This window comes from Phascolarctos cinereus, unplaced genomic scaffold (genome assembly GCF_003287225.1).
Source record: "Phascolarctos cinereus isolate Bilbo 61053 unplaced genomic scaffold, phaCin_HiC Scaffold_2;HRSCAF=192, whole genome shotgun sequence".
Lineage (NCBI taxonomy): Eukaryota > Metazoa > Chordata > Mammalia > Diprotodontia > Phascolarctidae > Phascolarctos > Phascolarctos cinereus.
The window spans coordinates 372325296-372344898 of NW_027555625.1; the positions used below are offsets into that span (position 1 = coordinate 372325296).

The 19603-nt window shown below is 46.6% G+C and overlaps 1 protein-coding gene across 1 annotated transcript in view; it reads right to left on the minus strand.

The window, feature by feature from the left end:
- The window catches only part of NRG2 (neuregulin 2), a 251784-nt gene that overhangs the window by 17807 nt on the left and 214374 nt on the right, over nt 1-19603 (minus strand). The window contains 2 exon segments of the mRNA XM_078150470.1: nt 4286-4344; nt 12186-12306. Of these exon segments, the coding sequence (XP_078006596.1) occupies nt 4286-4344; nt 12186-12306 (180 nt within the window).

Consider the following 19603-nt stretch of genomic DNA (forward strand, 5'->3'; position numbering starts at 1 on the left):
TTACCTTTAACGGTAAAAACAACAACAAAAACCCCCTGAAAAATAAAAAACAAAAATGAAAAAACCCAACCCCAAAACCTTCAGACCACACACTGCAATCTAAACATGGTGCCTGGATTCACTGCTTGGCCTTTCCCTGGCTGGTACCTACCATATAGGACCATAGCATGCAAGTTGCATGCAAATTGTTTTCAGCAGGGAATTTCCATATTGACCAAAGCAACTCAGAATGCTAGGGCACGCATGTCAAATAACATGCAAATGAACCACTTTGCTCATGCCCTCGGGGACAAAGGCATGAAAGCCAGGAAGCTGAGAGAAAACTGTGTGATGGACACTGGCTGGGGAACATGGGTCTCTCTGCACAGGAAACCAATTGGGATGCAGATGGGAATGGTTCCTGTTTGTGCTTCCAGAAGGATGAAGGGTTTGAGGAGTGAGGGGGTCACTGCACCTGGGGAGCTTTGAAGCATCAGCTCCTATTTTTTTTCCCTTCAGGCCTCTGGATAAGCCTTTTGAGAGACAAAGTCAATCCAGGGAGGTAACTTTTCTTTGGGTGGGAACATGATAGGCTGCAGTTGAAGTGAAAGAATGCAAAGCTGGACCCAGTGGTCAGGAGGGAAGATTTCAGATAGCCTGGTAGACTCTTGACTCAGCTTTGTGGGAAAGGGCTGCAGCTCACATCACTTTTCATCTAGGCCTTCCGGGGTCATAGGGTCTCAAATTTAGGTCTGGAAGGGATTCTGGAGAGCATAGGATCGAAGTCATTTGCTCCAACTCCTCCATTTTACAGATGAGGAAATGAAGGCTCAGAGAAGTCATTGGATCGTAAAATCATAGCTATTAGAGCTGGTAGGGACCTTAGAAATCAACAATCCAACCCCTTCATTTTACAGATGAGGCAACTGATGCTTAGAGAGGTCAAGTGACTTGCCCAAGATCACAAAGCTAGTGTCTATCAGAATTTGAACCCAAGTTTTCCTATATCCTCTACACCATGCTGTAAAAGAAAGGATATAGGCATTGGGCACTTTAATTAACTGCTTGCCCAAACTAAGTTGCCAAGGGGCCATTGGCAGGGTCACAATAATTCAACAATGTAATTGCTAATCCAATGAGTTAGTGATAGCATTTTGAAAGGTGTAAGTCAAAACACCAAAGGTAAAACAAGATTCTCTATTACTAATTAATCTTTTACTTCCTGCAAGCAACATAGATGAAAAGCTCCAATTCCTAAGTGCTCTTGTTTTTATTCTGGAAGTGAGTATTTATTGAAGGAGGGAGGGGAGACGGAGGCAATGGTGAAGAGTGGCCCAGTGTTTTTTACTGGAGCTGAGGCTTACTGGGGAAAAAAAAAGCTTGGGATCTTGCTGAAGGACCTCACCCAGCTTCAGATGACATCAGCTCCCTAAAAAAATGCCCTCTAGTGATGAGTGGCCCGATTGAGAGAGCCCAGCTCTGAGAGAATCTCTTCCCGGACATCCCTGTGGATGATCACTCGACCTTTACTTAAACAGTATTGGGGAAGGGTAACTCACAACCCAACCCACTTTTGGACAGCTCTCACCATCGGGGAAGGTTTTCCCAACATCAAGCCCAATTTTCTTTTTTTCCTACCCACTCTCTAGTGGCTCCTAGTTCTTGCTCCTGAGGAGGGTCTAATCCACGTCCATCAAATCCTAGAGAAAGCCATCATGCCTTCTCTCAGTCTTTTCTTGGTTAAACATTCTCCTCTCCTTAACAGAGCTTCAAACAGCATGATCCTAAAGGCATTTACCACCCTGACTGCTCTCCTCTGAATGCTCCATCTTGGCAATGTGCTTATTAAGCTGTGCTACCCAGAAGTGAACACCAGATCAGAGGAAGACAACCATCCTGGCTCAATAGCCCAGGGTTCTGGATGTGATGTCTCTCTAAGGGCAGCCAAATGTTGCATTATCTTTTCTTTTTGTTTCCATGTTCTACTGTTGACTCATTCTGAATTGTCAGGCCCCTAAAATCCCTAAGATTATTTTCATATAGTATGGCCAGTCTACCTTCATCTTTCCCTTTTTGTATTTAGGTAAAAAAAAAATCAGCTTTCAAGTGGAGGACCTTATCTCTATGAAATTACATTATTTGTCTCTATTAAATTTAATATTATATATATATATGTCATATGTAATATATATTTAATAGTTCCATTGTTTATTAAATTAATACATTTAATTTATTAAATTTCATTATTATTAGAGTTGCCCCATCATCAAGCCTACCGAGATATTTTTGGATCCTGACTGTCCTCTGTCCCTCCCAGATTGATAACATCTACAAATCTGATAAGTCATTTTGGGCTTTATTCATATCATTGGTAGAAATGTTAATTAACACCAAGCTAAGGCAAATCCATAAGGCACTCTCCTGTAGACCTCCCTTCAAGCTCACATCCCATCATCAATAATGACTCTTTGGGTCAATCCACACAGAATTGTCCTGTAACAGAGAGGCCTTGACTCCTATACCCTAACCTTAAGGGCTGCTGCTTAATGACCTGATTGGTCTGGGAGACGGTTGTTCTAAAAAGTTCCCAAGCTAGAGAGACTCTGGGTTCTGAGGAATAAAAAAGAAATATGGCTTCCTTCTCCTTGTCTTATGTCTCTAGATCATCTCGGTCAGGGGAGAGCATGTTCCCCAGTCCTCCTATCTCTAAATTCCTTCATATTCCTGGCATTCTATCCTTAGAGAAGTTTGAGAGTCTAGGATATTCATTTCCACCACACAGTCCTGCCTAGCTGCTGCTAGGGTCTCCCTCGGAATCAACACAGGCTCGTCAGAGAGTGGCTCAGCACCCACTCATCCGTCCTGTTCTCTGCCTTCAGCCCTACAACCTTAGAGGGAGCTGGAAAGACAAACCTCTGCAGAGATCCCTCAGGACAATAGCCACAGCTGGTCTTAGGCCCTGCTAAGGGCATACCTTGTACCTCAGTCTCTCCCACAGTGCCTAACAGTGTCTGCAGTTCCATCATTATCCTCTCTGGACTGATGCCTTTCTTAAAATGCAGACAGTGCTTGGAGAGGTAACACATTAGGTTCACTTATTCCTTTTGATAAATGAATTCATTAGAAGCTTTCCTTCCATGATAGGAAAGACCAAGGCACACTGGGCCTGGGGTGATGGATGGAGGGTGAAGGAAAGAAAGTATGTGGGAAGGGTCACTATAAGAGGAAGAGAAGGTACTGAAAACAAACCTCCCTGATTTTTCCTCCCCTGTTTATTGAGGAGTCAAATAGTTTTTCTGCCTTTAGTCCATCTCCACCTTGTGGCCGAAGAGAGAACTGACCCACAGTGCCAAATCAAATACTCCTAAGCAATGCTGGCCCCTGGGCTCAGATTTTTCTGCAAACCATGGAAAGAATAAATTTCTGCATTTGAGAGAAAGGAAACAGAAGAAAGTCCTGATGGGGTTTCTCCCCTGAGACACTGCTAGAGATTCCTCATCTAGCCCAGGGGTTCTTAACTTTTTGTGTGTGTGTGTCATGGGCCCCTCTGGCAATCCAGGGAAACCTACGGACCTTTTCTCAGATATAATGTTTTTAAATAATTGAACAGAACACTAAATTTCAATGGGAGGTAAGTGAAATTAAAATGTTGCTTTTTCTCCCCCATCCAAGCTCAAAGTCCCCAGAAACCTATTTCCCAGGTTCAGAACCCCTGATCTAGCCCATAAGATGTACCTCCCTCAACTACCTCCTGTGAAAATGTCTGCAGATTATGCAGAAAATGTCTGCTCTAAGTCCTGGTCATAATCTTCAGGCCTCTCTTCTCATAAGCTTTCAGGCCTGAGTGGAGCCTTCCAAACAGTCCTTATACTCAGCCCTCCCTGCCCACTGGCCTTGTACCCTGTGAGCTATTCCTCCCTAGCATCTAGAGAAAGTTGCTCAAGGCTTGTCTGTCTCTTATTTAGACAGAACCACTTGACTTCAGTGAAGTGCTGACATCTGAAGTGGGCCAGTGAGGGTTGATCTCTGTGGGGATCATGAAGAGAATGAGGTTATCCCCCATTTGAGACACAGGAAGTACTGTTAGGAGGAAGGAACAGCAGTAAGAGTGGTGGTGAGGGGCATGTTTTGGTCTTTTTTTTTTAAATTCCTGTTGGTTCTGAGCATTTACAGGAGCCCAAGACACTGGCCTGCTCCCTTTCCTCCCCCCATAAGAGTATGCCTCTGACTTCCTAAGTAAGGTCCCCTCCCTCCCACAAGGGCGACAGTCACCAGGGAAGAAAAGAAATAGAAGAAAGAGACATACTGGAGAAGTTGACCATTGCGAACTGCTGACACCTGTCCCCGGTGTATCCCACAGGACACCTAACAAAAGAAAGAAAACCAGAAAGAGAGAACCAGGATAGCAAGACATGGGCATCTCAGCAGCCCTGCATGGCTCCTGCCCATGCCAGCTCCAATCCTTGCCAACGTTACCACGTGTCCTGGCCTTGCCACTCTATCCCCTTACCTGCAACCCTAAACTTTCAACCCAAGAATTAGGCCAAAAATGAAAAACAAAAACAAAACAAAAAAACAAAAACAAAAAATAAGGCAAAAAACAGAAACAGAAACAAACAAAAAAAAACAACAAAAAAACAGCCAAAGATCATAACAACCAACACCCCTGGTCCTAGTACCCTACATGGAGGTGGGGAGAGGGGAGGGGTGGAGCTGCACCCAGGAGCTTTCTAAGGGAGGGGGGACTTTTGTTTGTGTCTTCAAACATACTTTGCTTAGGATCTGGCATGTACAATCGCAAAGGCAGTTTCTCCAAACATCTCTGTCCGAAGAATCCATTTGGACATCTGGAGAAGGAAAAGGGGACAAATCACAGAACAAACCGGAATCATCCACGAGGCTAAGGTTAGAAATCAAAGTGCATAGTGATGAATGAGAAAAATCAAGTTAGGCACTCGGTGTCACACCTGCAGCAAAGGGGGCCAGGGGAGGGGGGAAGGAAGGAAGGAAGGGGAATCTTGTGGGTGTTTGAAATTTCATTTTCCATCCTGCTAACAGAGGCCTCTGTGTTTTCCTAGGGAGATAACTGAAGAGATTGCTACTCTAGGGTTTCTTGAAACTTTCTTGGGGGATCTAGGGGTTGGGGATGGGTAGGGAGACTGGCTTGGTGACCTTCATGAATTGGTGGGTGTATCAGGGGCAGGAGCCTCAGGAAATGCCCAAAGTGTGGGGACAACATCCCTTTGCCTCCTGTTTTGTCACCCTCCTTATAAAACTGCTCTGAGATCAGAGGTCTCTTTACCTGGAATGGCTTCCAGAAGAAATTTCCAGAGCCAGTGGCTACAGGAAAAGTTGAGTCTAGAAGGGAAGTGGAAGAGCTGATGAAAAACTACTCTCAAATACACCTTGTGCTTCATTGAGGTGTTCTCTCTGTGATCTGTCACTAACCCTGGAGAGCTGGTTGGCTATTGAAGAATGGGAATGGGAATGTCTTAGTCCTGCAAAGATATAGGGTCACTGGAAGGGTTGGGCGAGCCCCTGACCTACTGGCCTCTCGGAAACCATGCCTTTGCTTTCCTCACTTACCTATATCCTTGTCTCCCTGGTTCTAGATCACTTTCCTCTCTGGTAGTACCCCAAGGGCTCCCCTCTGACTCCTCTATGACCACATTGTCTCCATAATATGCTTTTCTACTCTCTGGCTGCTGCTTCCTACCCCTCTGGCAGGAGACTCCATCCTTGCAGGTTTTAAAGGGATGGTCACATTAATCGGATTCCTATCTTTTGGCTCTCAGAAAGTCTGGGAGCATGCTGGGAGTTCTAGTTGTACTTTCCCCCTGACTAAGGTTGGGTTTATGCCCTTCCATCTTGGATCAGTCACCCAACTTTGCCCTGGGACCTGAGCCCCAGAGGATTACAGTCTTCATGTTTTAGTTTGTGTTTATGTTAATAGTAACAGGCTATGAGTTCAACATTAGCCAGAGGGCCTGGAAAATGTCTGGTTTTCAGACAAGAAAGCTTTTGAGGGGTGAGTATACCTTTGATTTTGTGGCAGACAGGGTAGGTTACACTGAAGATGTTCTAGTGTTTTGGTTTATTCTAACCATTATCCAATTATCTAGCCCTTCAGGCTATGATACAAATCCAACAGAAAGCCTTGAATCCAGCCCAGCTAAAAAATGAGGTCTCCCCCAGACAGTGAAGAAGAATCAGTGGAGGCAGTAAGGCTGGAAAAGGGACCTCTTGGGTTCCTTCAGGATGTCAACTGCCCAGGCATTCAAACACTTGCTGTTAGCCCTACCTTTATGGACAGGGGCAACAGATGAGTGAGTAGAAAGAGTCAGGTTATATGGGATCAGTTACGATTCTTTGTATTTGAATCTTCAATCCTACCAAACCTGAGGCCTCAAAACACTTTGAAATCGGCCCCAATTCCAAAATCCCCTCCTCTGCCCCAGGAATTGGCTGGGGAGCAAGAGTCAAGGATTTCTCATGCTCATGGGAATGGTACAGGAATTTGGAGGAAGGAAGATCTGGCCTATGGTCGTATCATAGAATGTGAGAGTTGCTTTGAAGGTTTTCTTGCATGACTTCTACCTGAAACATGACTCCTTCTATGACCTATCTGAAGAGTGATCATTAATGAGGCCTCTGTGTGAACCCCTCCTGAGGTTGTCCTAGCATTCCACATATTGAACTCAAATCTGTCTTTTTATAAGGAAATGTTGCCAATTGATTTTAACTAGTTCTGCCCTCTGGAGCCAAATAGCATCCCTCTTCTACATAATGTCCTTTTAAATATCTGAAGATAGCTATCATGCCTCAACTAAGTCTCCCTTCTTCTTGAGGCTAAATATCCCCAGTGACTTCAAATGATCCTAACATGAAAACAGGGAAGAAAGAAGGTAGCTGTTCCCTTCTAGGACACTAGCTCTGATCTGGCTTCAGACATGGGGCATCAACAGCTGCTGTTTTCCTTGGACAATCTATACCAAAAACAGCATTGAAATGTTTATCAGACCCCCAGTGAAGAATGGAGTAGAGGATCCTGGATGAGGGTGGGATATATATCTGTGGCCTAACCTTTACTTAGACCAATACCAGGGCATGCCAGTCCCACGATAATAATGTGAATAATAAGAAGAAATAAGCTCTAGGTTGAGGAGGGGGGAGGCAATTTCTATGCAACTCCTATTCAAACATGGATTTCTGCTTCCAAGTTTGGGGGCCATAGAGTATCACATATTGCAGCAGCAGATCACAGCACCTTCCTCCCAAGGGCATCAGTTCTAAGGATGTAAAGATCAGTTCACTGAAGTGGGGTGTCAGCTGGTCAGATAGATGCCTACCTGGGTTGGGGAATGGGGTGTGTGTGTGTGTGTGTGTGTGTGTGTGTGTGTGTGTGGTGGGGATTAAGTTAGGGAGGTCCCAGGTGCTGCAAATCTGTAGTGACAGAGAGGTTGCTATTTTATTTACTGGGGTTTAGTGGAGCGAGGAAATGGAGGACCTGAGTTCTGATCCCACCATGGGCTGGCTCCAAACCCTTCCTTCCCCCCCACCTCCCCATGCCTCAGTTTCTCCTTTTGGTAGCCTGGGGATAATGCCACATGTACCGCTCTCCCCTTGGGGGGAAGGGGATAGAGTGGAAGGATGGATTAATGAGGGCCCACACTACAGGCATGATGAATGGGGGGCCAGGAATGAGGAGACGGGTGAACAGGAGGGTGTGTTTTGGGGGAAGGTGATCCATGGCAGCTGAGCAGGCAAATAAGGATAACACAGTGGGGGGAGTACTAGGGTTGGGAGGTAGGGTAGGAAGAACAGACACAAGCTATGGGAAAAGGCAGGAATGAGCCAATGATAGTGGTGGGGACATGCCGCTAGTATGTGCACAGGGCTGAGAAAAGAGCCTTGTTCTGTCATCATCCCCTGAACCAGTCCCCGAGATGCATGCACCAACTGTGCTCTACAAAAAAAAACACGGAGAGAAGAGGAGAAAGCAGCAAGAGCAGGTGCGGAGGCCCTCATCTAAGGCAAAAGGGACACAAGGAACTTGTCTGAAGCCACATTTGCAAATTTCCCTAACTGCGGATTTTTAAAGCAAAATTCAATACCAATGACAATGTTTCTTTCCATCAGACTTTTTCTGGGGGTGTGGGGGGCAGGTTCTAAATTCTATAAAAACTGGCGGGGTGGAGCATGTGTGCACTCCAGAATTCCCCATCGTGCTCAGAACCAGTATAAAACTCAGGTAAGAGAACCAGGATGGAAACCTGACTGCCATATCAACACAAACGAAAATGACCTGTCTAGTTTCATTGTCCAAGCTGAGCAAAATGCAAAAAACAAAAGTAAACAAACAGCACAAATGGCAAGACGTGAGTTCAATTTCCTGAATTCTTCAAATCTAAGTTACATTCAGGTGCCATTAGTCACCCCAGAGGCTGCTTATCCTTCCCTCCCAGACAGCCCTCCTCCCACTTCCACCCCCAGAATGGTCTCTGGGCTCTGCCCTGTGACCACCTCCACCCAAACCCCCAAGTAGAGCAGTGTGGCCTCCTCATTTCTCCCCCACAGAGGACTAACTCTATGAACAGCATAGTCCTAAGGATGGTTTCTGATGGTCAAGGATTCCTTCCATCCATATGAGTAGCCCATGCTCCCCACCCCCCGCTAGGGCAGGCCAGGGTTAGGTCAGAAAGGGAGCCAGCCTGGTTGTACACAGTGAACGGCCCATTGGGCTGGACTAGGCTGGGAGGTGTTTGAGAAATCTAATTATTCCAAATCATGCAGCCTGGTGGGGCTGAGTGTAAGGTGAGGAGGACATGAGCTAGCCTTTATCTATAAGGTGGCATGGAGTGGAGGGAGCTGAGGTCTTGAGATTCAATAAAGTGAACCTTAATTCCCTCAAGTCTGGCATCTGAAACACTGCCCATGGCCTAGGGGCGGGGGTGAGGGTAGAGAATGGAATGCCGACCCGGGGTAAGGAGAAGATGCCTGCTCTCCAACCCACTCTGTCTTAGCTTGAATACTTCAGGGAATGTGGCCTTAGTATTGGAATCCCTATTGACTCCATGACCTTCATTCCTTGGACCAATTCTTTTTCACAGCTTTGGCCATTCCAACCTATGAACAAAATCAAAGGGACTCATCTTGCTCCCTGGGTCTCCCTAGACTTTAGTACTGGGGGGTTGGAGGAAATGAGAAAGAGACTAGACACCTGCCCCAGGTGACTTCACCTGTCTAAAGAGCAAGGGTTCGGTTCCTATGACTTTTCCAGACCCCTTCCAGCTTATGAGTTTAAATGTCACAAGGACAAGGCATTAGAGTTGTGGGATTGCTTTTGGCCTACTCTCTTTATCCTTTCGAAAGAACCCTATTGCTAAGGTTCTTGGCCCCCCAGAGCATAGGCTAAGCATCCTGGTGGGTGTCTCTATCACATTCACTCCAAAGAGCTCAGAGTATTGTACAAACTTGAATGTTTTTAGCCAGGAAGTCTTCCTGTTCCTCCAAAGCATCCTATCACTGTCATCTCCACTACCATACACCTTCTGGCTTGGAGGGAGGAAAAGAGGTAGAGTCTGGGTTCAGGGCTTGGAACTGCTCTCTCTATCTAAGCCTAAGTAACAGATTTCTTGGTCACTGATATTTCAAGGCCAGCATGTTGGGTCATGACCTCCGGGGGGTAGGCAAGTGCTCCAGAGAGCCTCCCAAATCTGGTTCAGGCAGAGAAGCCAAGCTTCTTTGCCCCCAAACCATCTTCCAGAGTTTAACTTCCCTGTCCAACTCCTAGCCTCTCCTACTTTATACCATAGTCTGAGATCAGAGGTGGTTCGATTGCTCTCCCCTTTTAGCTGAGGTTCTCCCTTCCATGATGTCCTGATAATCTGGGGACAGGAGGTTTTGGTCTCTGCCCTTAAGTTGTCTTTCTATTCCGGATGGAAGAGAATATTCCAGAGAATATTGTAAGTAAGGAATTCTCTGTTCTAGAATCAGGCAGGCTGGGATCATGGTGCACCTAAATGTTCCTAATATGTTTTCTTCTGACCATAAACTGGTTAAGTGAAATGGGAAAGGGAAGAGGTATCAGAATGGGCCTTACATTCAAAACCTTGGGAGAGCAGGGTCAAAATTCACTCCAGAGAACAAGAGGAGGGCACTGGTCCCAAGGGCTTCTGGTCTGAGAGATTGCTCCACACTGCACATCTCCAACAGGCCAAGGACCTCCCTGATTGGCTGCTTGTCAAACCACTCCATGTGCTGGCAACTGAGTAATAATAAGAGTGATAATAATAATAATGATGATGATGATAGCTAGCATTCATGTAGCACCTACTATGTGCCGGGCACTATGCTAAGCACTTTACAAATGTTATTTCATTTGATCCTCACAACAAACTTAGGAGGTAGCTGCACTCTTATCCCCATTTTGTAGCTGAAGAAACTGAGGCTAACAGAGATTGAGTGAGTTGCCCAGGGTCATATACATAGTCAGTATCTGAGGCTGGATTGGAATTCAGGTCTTCCTGATGCCAGGAAGCCATCCTAGCTGCCTCCCTAGCAGGATGTATGGGGGTGTGTGGTGTGAGGATGGGACAAAACTTTGTAATTAATGCATGGAGATAGAAGGGCTCCCTTAAGAACCTGCCTTCTTGTGTACCTGCCCTGCCAGGCTTTGCCCCAGGAAAAATCTCTTGTTTCTTAAATGGTGACCACCTGTTCTTGTGGAGTAGAGATGAATTTAGATCTAAGTCTGAGAGCTAAGGTTGGGATGGGTGAAGCAAAGACGCAACCTTAGCCTTCCTGTGAGAGGCCTTGGTGGCATGAATTTAAATCATGTCTCATATTTCTCTCTTTCTTGCCACACTCCTGATGCCCTTGTCCAGATGTTTCAAATGTGGTAAGACTTTCCCAGTGACAAATTTGTACCCCTCACTGGTACCTAAGGCTAGGACTAAATGTGCACTCCGTTGCTCCAAAACTCAGGCCTCTCTCACTTACTGTCTGGGCTATCCAGCCACGAGCCTTAACCAAGATGTAAGCAGGCAAAACGACTAAATAGTGTTGGAGCACTAGCTTCTCAGCCAAGAGCTTCCCTTGATGTATTGACTGACCTCCCCCCGCCCCAATAAAAGTCCTCCCTGTTTATCTGGGCCTCAGTGACTTCCCAATCCATCCTTGGGCTGACTTGTGTGCTATGAGCTCCTTGGAGATCTGTGTTTGAGAGACACCCTCTGTGCTGGGGCTAGTGTTGTCAGTCCAGAAAAGAGGACACTAGCCAAAAAAGCCAGTTGAGGATGAGGCTAGGGAGGGGCAAGGCTCAGGTCATGGATTAAAAGTCCTTTCCCTTTTCTTCTTTCTCAGCATCCCTATTTTTCCATTCAAAATGTAGCCCCTTCTCTCAGGAAATATCCAGGTCAGTTTCCAACATGACTCATATCCTGGTGGGAGGTTGACTTTACTGACCCTTGGTCCTTTTGTCCCATCCCACAATATACAGATTGGGGTGGGGGGTGGGCATCTATAAGGGTCAAGTGGCACTATGATTATTAGGCCACTCTCCCTCCCTCCCCTCCCCTCCCCTCCCCCCTCTTTGCAGTAAATACAGGGTGAGGGACCCTTCCTCAAGCAGGGAAGCAACCAGGAGATGCAGATTCTGGCTCCTGGAATTCTTCCTGCTCCTTCACTTCTGTGCTAATGACTCCCTCTTCACCTCTAGGGAGAGAGACACTCTAGGGCTTATCAAACACTCAGCAAGAGCAGAAGGCAGCAGAGATGCTGAGACAGAGACAGAAAGAGAAGCCACTGCCCACATGGGGAGCCAAGGGGCAGCCCTACGGGGGGAGGCCCTACTGAATAGAAACCAGTGGAAGAGGAATTCAGGGAGGGAGGGAAGGAAAGGGAAACAGGGACTCCAGGAGCCCTGAGACCCACATGTGACACAGACATCTCCCCAAGCTTCCAGGAGGAATCTTTGGCTGGGTGCAAAGGGACTGAGGGATGAATCCGACCTACCTCTGAATCCCCAACATGGATATACCAACAACTGCTTTGAGCTGAGCCTCAGCAGGGAGGGTAAGAAAGCCCTTAGGGCTTGCCCAGCACCGCTTTTGGAGACCCTCCCTTCAATACCCCACTACACAAGCTCCTGGCCTCCCTTCCCCTCCCCCCCACCCCCTCAGTGCCCAGGCACACCGCTCACTTACTTGCAAGACAGCTGATTGATGCCCTCAATGTAGTAGCAGACGCCCCCATTGACACAGTAAGACTTGGCAGTCTCGTTGCATTTCCGAGCATGCCCAGACCATGACGAGAGGGTGGTGGCCACTAGAAAGGGGAGAAATATAGAGAATGACACATCGTTACTGTAGCTCCCCTTCAGAATGCATCACCTCAGGGAGTCAGCTAGGGGTAGGGGGAGAAGGAAGGGAAAAAAGCATTTATTAAGCATCTATTATGTGCCGGGCACTGGGCTGAGTGCTTTACAAATATCTCATTAGATCTTCACAACAACCCTGGGCTGGAAGAGTGGTGCTATTATGCCATTCTGGGCAGGTCACTTAACTGCTGTCTGCCTCAGTTTCCTCATCTGTCAAATGAGGGGGTTGGCTTCTCAATGGGTGGGGGAGGGGCTAGAGAGAGGGCAAGAAGTTGGAACTGAAAATAAAAAGATCCTCCCATTCTCATCCCCCCATTTCACAGTTGAGGAAACTGAGGCAGACAAAGGTTAAGTGACTTACCCAGAGTTCACACAACCAGTATATGTTAAAGGCAGGACTTGAACCCAGGTCTTCCTAACACCAAGGCCAGCTCTTGAGCCACTATAGCCCACTGATTCTCAATCACCTCTTTACTTGGTGATACACCTTCCCTTTGTCATAGGATCATGGATTTAGGCTGGAAAGGGCCTTGGAGGTCATCTCCAAGCAGCTGGGTGGCATAGTAGATAGAGCACTGGCCTTGGAGTCAGGAAGACCTGAGTTCGAATCTTGCCTCAGACACTTAGTAGTTGTGTGATCCTGGGCTAGTCACTTAATGTCGCTCTGTGCCTCAGTTTCTTCATCTGTAAAATGGGGATAATGATAGCACCTACCTTCCAAGGTTGGTATGAAGATCAAAAGATAACCCATGTAGAGCACTTTGCAAACCTTAAGGTGCTATATAAATTCTAGCTATTATCACCATATTTAATCATTATTTTTGTCATTCAGTCATTTCAGTCATGTCTGACTATTCGTGGTTTTCTTGGCAGAGATACTGAAGTAGTTTGCCACTTTCTTCTCCAGTTCATTTTACAGATGTGGAAACTGAGGCAAACAAGACTAAGTGATTCACCCAGGGTCACACAGTTAGTAGGTGTCTGAGGCCAGATTTGCATTCGCAAAGATGAGTCTTCATGACTCCAGGCCCAGCACTCTCTCCACTTGGCCACCTAGCTGCTCCATTATTGTTGATACTTCATTATTATCATCCTTAGCTAGTCCAACCCACTCGTTTTACACAGGAGAAACCTGCTTTCCAGAGAAGTTAAAGGATTTGTCCAAGGTCACACAGGAAGTCAGTGGGAGAACCAGGAATAAACCTGACCTCTGACTCCAAACTCAGTGGACTCTCCAGCGCGCCATGCTGCCTCCCACTACCCTGGACAGAATTAGCAACTCTGATCTCTGACCAGCTTTCCCAACTGAAAACACCTTAACTCTTCACTGTTCCCAAGGGGCCCCAACTACATAAACAGGGCCTGTGGATGCTTCATTTTTTATGGTACGGGGAGGAGGTTCTCATTACCTACATGAGAATCTTGTATCTCATCCTCCTCCCATTCTCATCCCCCAACCTGGTCCTTTCCCCATAGACATTTGTATTCCATCTGGGGAAGCAGCACCAGCCTCAGGAGGCCAGAGTTGGCCGTCCTTGGGGCAAGTGTGACCATTTTCTCTCTAGTTCTCCCACCCAGACCCCCACCTAATTCTTTGGAAAGCTCCCCCAGGGTGCCTTTAAGGAAAACCACTAGGAACAACCCTTTGTAAAGAAACTGTTCCCTCTGAGGGCCAGCTCTTCAAGGCCCTCCTTCCCAGGGAGTGCTCAGGTGAGCTCCACAGGCAGAGCCAGATGGAGTAAAAGGAGGTCATCTTGGGAAACAAGAGAAGGACATCTAAGAACAAGTCTCATTCTAATCAAAGGGGGCCAGGGTCACCAGAGGAGCAGGGGCTTAGACAATAGGGGCGGGAGTGCTAGAAGGAGCCGGACATTCAGGAACTCTACTCCCTCGATCAACATGTCCAAAGTCTGGGAGTAGCAATCTGTTTGCTAGAGCCAATTTCTTCAGAAAAGTGTAGAGAGATGCTTAGGAACCTCCCTCTCTCCCCAAACAGAGAAGGTTTACCCGTAAAAGAAACTACTTTCTTATCAGCACCTCTTCTTCTAAGGGGTTTTATCCTTGCCACATCCTCCTCCCTCTCTCCTGGCCCAATCTTCCTTGGCCCTCCAGCATTATTTGATATAGGCCTACACCAGCCTTGGCCATAAATCATGAGGCTCCAGGGAGGCCCAGAGCAGAGACAGGAACTCAAAGGGGAGGGAAAAGGGGGCCAGCTGTGATATGAAAACGGGCTGAGGGGAAGATTTGGTTTTTAATGCATCTTTGTCCAGGATATACATCTTACTTTAACAGAAGGATGTAGAGAAATAGCCTTCCAAACTAAAGTGTTGTCCCTAGATGCCTGAGACTGAGGTCAGAGGGCATCCAGAAAGTCAACATGCAGCTAAGAATCTCTCAATCTCTCTGTCTCTCCTTCTCTGTCTCTTTCTCTCTCTCCCCCTCCTTCCCTCTCTTTCTCTCTTCCTTCTTCCTTCCCTTTCTCTCTCCCTCTCTCCCTGTTCTCCCCCTCCTTCCCTCTCTCTTTCTCTCTTTCCCTTCTTCCCTCTCTTTCTTTTCTTCCTTCTTCCTTTCCTTTCTCCCTCTCCCCCTTTTCTCCCCCTCCTTCCCTCTCTTTCTCCCTCCTTCCTTCTCTCTCTCCCTTCTTCCTTCCCTTTCTCCCTCTCCCTCTCCTTCCCTCTGAAGTTTCTCCCTCCCCTCGATCTCTCTTGCTTTCCTCCTTCCTTCTCTATCTGCCCCTCCCCCTAATACACACATTCTCATCATTGTCCACAGTAGAAGAATTGACAAGGAGTAAGATCAGAGAGGGCAATCAGCTCGTTTCCTGTCCAGCTCTCAGGTGCTCTGTGGGCTTTAAGCAATAGTCTGATGGCCCCTGGTCCCTGCAGTTATATTCTACCTTGGCTTGGCCACTTTCAGTCAGCTGCGGGGTGCTAGATTTCCCCACAGGATGCAGTCCTTAGTTCCTTAGTGTTTAGACATTTGGGGAGATGGATGGACCGAGTGGGCCTGGGATTATATACATAGCCTTCAGTCTGTACATGTATAACAAACTCATGGATAAAACTCTGCATGTCACTCTCCAGCTTTTGAACCTCTCCCTGTACACCACAGAGGACCCCAAACCTGGATATGTTTCTAGTTGCCACCCCTGAGATCTAGGAACTTCCCCACCCCATCCCTGGCATCCTGCAGTGCTTCTCAGACCAAAGTCATTCATCAGGAACTTGCCTGGGCACATCAGTCTGGAGGAGCCCTTTGCCCTGCTAGGCTCTGGTCAAGGGGATCAAAGTCAGTGAGAGTCAGGGGGTAGTGATGAAAAGAAAAAGAAAAAGAAATATGTAGAGATGTCCACCTAAGAATCAGGGGTCAGGGGCAGCTAGGTGGCACAGTGGATAGAGCACCAACCCTGAACTCAGGAAGACCTGAATTCAAATCCAGCCTCAGACCAAACACTTGACACTTACTAGCTATGTGACCCTGGGCAAGTCACTTAACCCCAATTGCCAAAAAAAAAAAAATCAGGGATCATAAACTAAAATTGTGTCTCATTCAATCCCCTTGTTTTTACAGATGATGAAACTCAGATTAGGTGATGAGCCTATGTTCACTAAAGAAGGAAGTAGCAAATTCAGGATTTGAATTCAGGACTTGATTCCAGGTGGGCCAGCTAGGTGGTGAAATGAATAAAGTGTAGGGCCTGGAATCAGGAAGACTCATCCACATGAGTTCAAATCTGGCCTCAGACACTCACTAGCTGTGTGACCCTGGGCAAGTCACTGTTTGCCTTAGTTTCCTCATCTGTAAAATGAGCTGGAGAAGGAAATGGCAAACCACTCCAGTATCTTTGCCAGGAAAACCCCAAATGAGGTCACGAAGAGTTGGATGTGACTGACCAACACAAAAAAAGCTTGACTCTAAATGCAATGTTCTTTCATGCAGCTTTTTTCTAGGCTCATAGAATGTTAAAAATGGAAGAGACCCTCGAGGTTTTCTAATCCAATTTCTTCACCTTACAGAAGGGGAAACTCAGTTTTAGAGAGTCAAAGTGGTTTGCCCAACCAAGGTCAAAAATAGGGCAGTGGAGCCCAGAATTCCCAAAATCCTTGTCCAGTGTTTTGGGCTGTAAGCCTACTTTAATAGCATAATCTGTATGCAGATGAATGCAAATCACAAAAAATACCACCTCCTTCCCTCCTCTCCCACCCATCCCCACACCCAATTTCCTAGTAATCGATCTGGGGAAGTGTCTCTGCCACACTTCTTGGGTTAGTCAAATCAACAGCAGAACCTACATTGGGCTCCCTGCATCCCAGTGGTCAGGGATGGCTGCCGGCTGGGCCTGCGGGATCTGCTCTACAAAGTCTACGAGATGGCGACCAGAGAAGAGAATCTGATACAACGCAAAGGTGTCCAGGGCTGAGTCTGCTCCTCGTAGGAGGTGAAAGGCAAACTTGCAAAAAACAGACTAAGTGGAGTCAGTCAGGAAGACCTGAGTTCAACACTAGTCAGTAAGTATTTAATAAGTACCTATGAGTGCCAGACAACTGTGCTAAGTGCTAGAGTTCAAATCCAACCTCAGACACTTACTAACTGTGTGACCCTGGGCAAGTCACTTAACCTCTGTCTGCCTCAGTTTCCTCATCTATCAAATGAAGGGGTTGGCTTCTCAATGGATAGAGGAATGGCTAGAGGGAGGGAGAGAATATGGAACTGAAAATATATATATTTTTTAAACGAGAGAGTTAGACTCGGACCTCTGAGTTCCCTTCTAGCTTTAAAGCTAGAATCCCAGGACTGTCATGGTCCTGGGTCCTGGAAACCTTAGCATACAACAAGGCCTGCTTGCTAGTTCCAGACACATATATCATTTTACAACTCTACAGCGGGCACATCATCTGAGTGGGCATTAGGGGCTCCATAGTCACTGCTAATCTCACTGGTCAAAGTAGGGAGGGAAGGTGTGGGGATCCAGCAGAAAAAAAGTGGCTAGGTTAAGAGATAGAGGTCTTAGGTCACAGAGAATTAGAGGGCCTCAGGAAAGGCCCAGCTACAAACACAGAAAGTACTAGGGAATCTGAGCATGAAGGTGATTCAGGCCCACACTGAGAGTCTTGGCTTTTACTTGAAAGGTGGTTTCCCCCAGGAAAGATAGAACATATAATGCTGGGCCAGCTCCACAGACCAATTCTGTAGGATTTTGTTCAACCTTCTCTATCACCCAGATCCATTTGAGTGTTGTGTCTACACTAGCTGTCAGCCAACTAAGGCCCAAGGGTCAAATCCTGCTGCTCAAGGAATCTGAGACCATTGGGGAAAGTAAGGATGACAAACGGTCTGGAATCCAGAGGAGCTGGATATTTGCAGACCTTGAACCAACAATGGCCTCCTTTCTCTGGGGAAATGTCCATAGGTTAGATACACTCAGCATGAAGAAACAGCGGACACCAATTAAAGGGATGTTGACCTGACCTAATTTCTCTTAGAGGCAGAGAGTGAAGAGTTAAACCCTTTGGGAAAACAAAGTCTGGTGGCTAGACATTAGGCTAAGGAACCCTGATTGCTACATTCAGGGCCATACTTTGGGCATGACAGACCCTGCCTGCAGCAAACATTAAAACAAGATGACTCTTAATTCCAGCTCTGCTGGGCAACTAAAGACATTTTAGAATGAACTCTGGATTTAAAAAAAAAAACTGTTCCATCTATAGGCAGGCTGGATGAGCTCCCTAGATTCTCTCTGGTCCTTATACTCTGATTTGGGCATGTTTTTCTTCTGTCCCTAGTTCCAAATACAGGCCTGCTACAATGCAATTATATTAAGTGAATATTATGGCTCTATTATGTGCGAGGCACTGGGGATAAAATGAACATCCTTTGCCTTCCAAAAGCTAACATGAACACAGCCAGGACTGAAGGGGACAAAGAGTTCTAGAAATATTTGAGAAAGGAGACAACACTAAGAACTGAGGACAGAAAAGAAGAGATTCAAGGAGACTTCATAGGCATATGAGCTCAGCCTTGAAGGAAGACAGGAATTCTGAGAGACTCGGTGGAGGAAGGACGGTCTTTGGACATGGCAGACAGTTCCTGTGAACCAGTGAGGCAAGCAATGGAAAGTCAAGTTTGGGGATCAGCAAAGAATCCTTAGCTGGAATGTGCTGCTGTTTGTCCTTCATTCTTGAAGAGGACCATGACATCAGGGAGGTGATGCCGCAACATGCAAGTGAATTGGATTTAAGTGAGGGCGGACTGGGCAAAGTCACCAGCCTCATTTTCTTCTCCGATGTCATCTGGGTCCAGTGCCAGATATAGATTAGGATGACTGGAAATGCCCCAAGATACAGTGGGGGACCTTGGCCTTTTCAGGCTAAGGTAGCTGGAATATAAAGTGTTGGAAGAAGAAGAATAAAAAATAGGGATGGAAAAGTAGGTTGGAGAAGTAAAGGAGAGCCTTAAATTCCAGTCTAAGGAGCTTTTATTTCATCCTTCTGGTAATAGGAGACACTTAAAGTTTTTGAGCTAGGGAGTGAGATGTTTAGATCTGTGACTTTGGGACAGATAGTATTTTGTCAGCTGGGCAAAGGATGAACTGAAGAAGGGATGGACTGGTGGCAGAGAGACAAGTTAGAAAGCTATTATGGTGTTGGAGACTAAAGGAAGAGGGAATAAGACAGAAGGGGAGAGATAAAAGAGATTGTGGAGGTCAAAAAGACATGATTTGGCAACTGACTGGATATGAGGATGAGGTAGAGAGAGGAATGTCAGCTGTCTCCAAGGTAACAACCAGGGGATTGAACATAGCGATGCATTCCACAGAGAGAAGGAAACTCTGAAGGCTTGGTGGGGAAGATTAGTTCGGTTCTATAAATGTTGAGTCGGAGGTGCTGACAGAACTTCCTGGTGGAGACGTCAAACTCCATTAGCTTCCTAATACCTCCAGGATTAAACATAAAATCCTCTGCTCGGTGTGGGAAGCCCTTTACAACGTGGCCCCTTCCTACCTTTCCAGTTCTCTTACATTTAACCCCCGTCCACATACTCTGTGATCCAGTGACCGTGGCCTGCTTGCCATGGCTGAACACCCTACCATCTCCCTGTGGCTCTCCCCTGTGGCTGCCACTCTCCTTCTTCATCGCCACCTGGTTTCCTTCAGGTATCAGATAAAATCCCACCTTCTACAAGGAAGGACTTTCCCAGTCCCAAATTAATGCTAGTACCTTTCTTCTAATATTATTCCAAGTT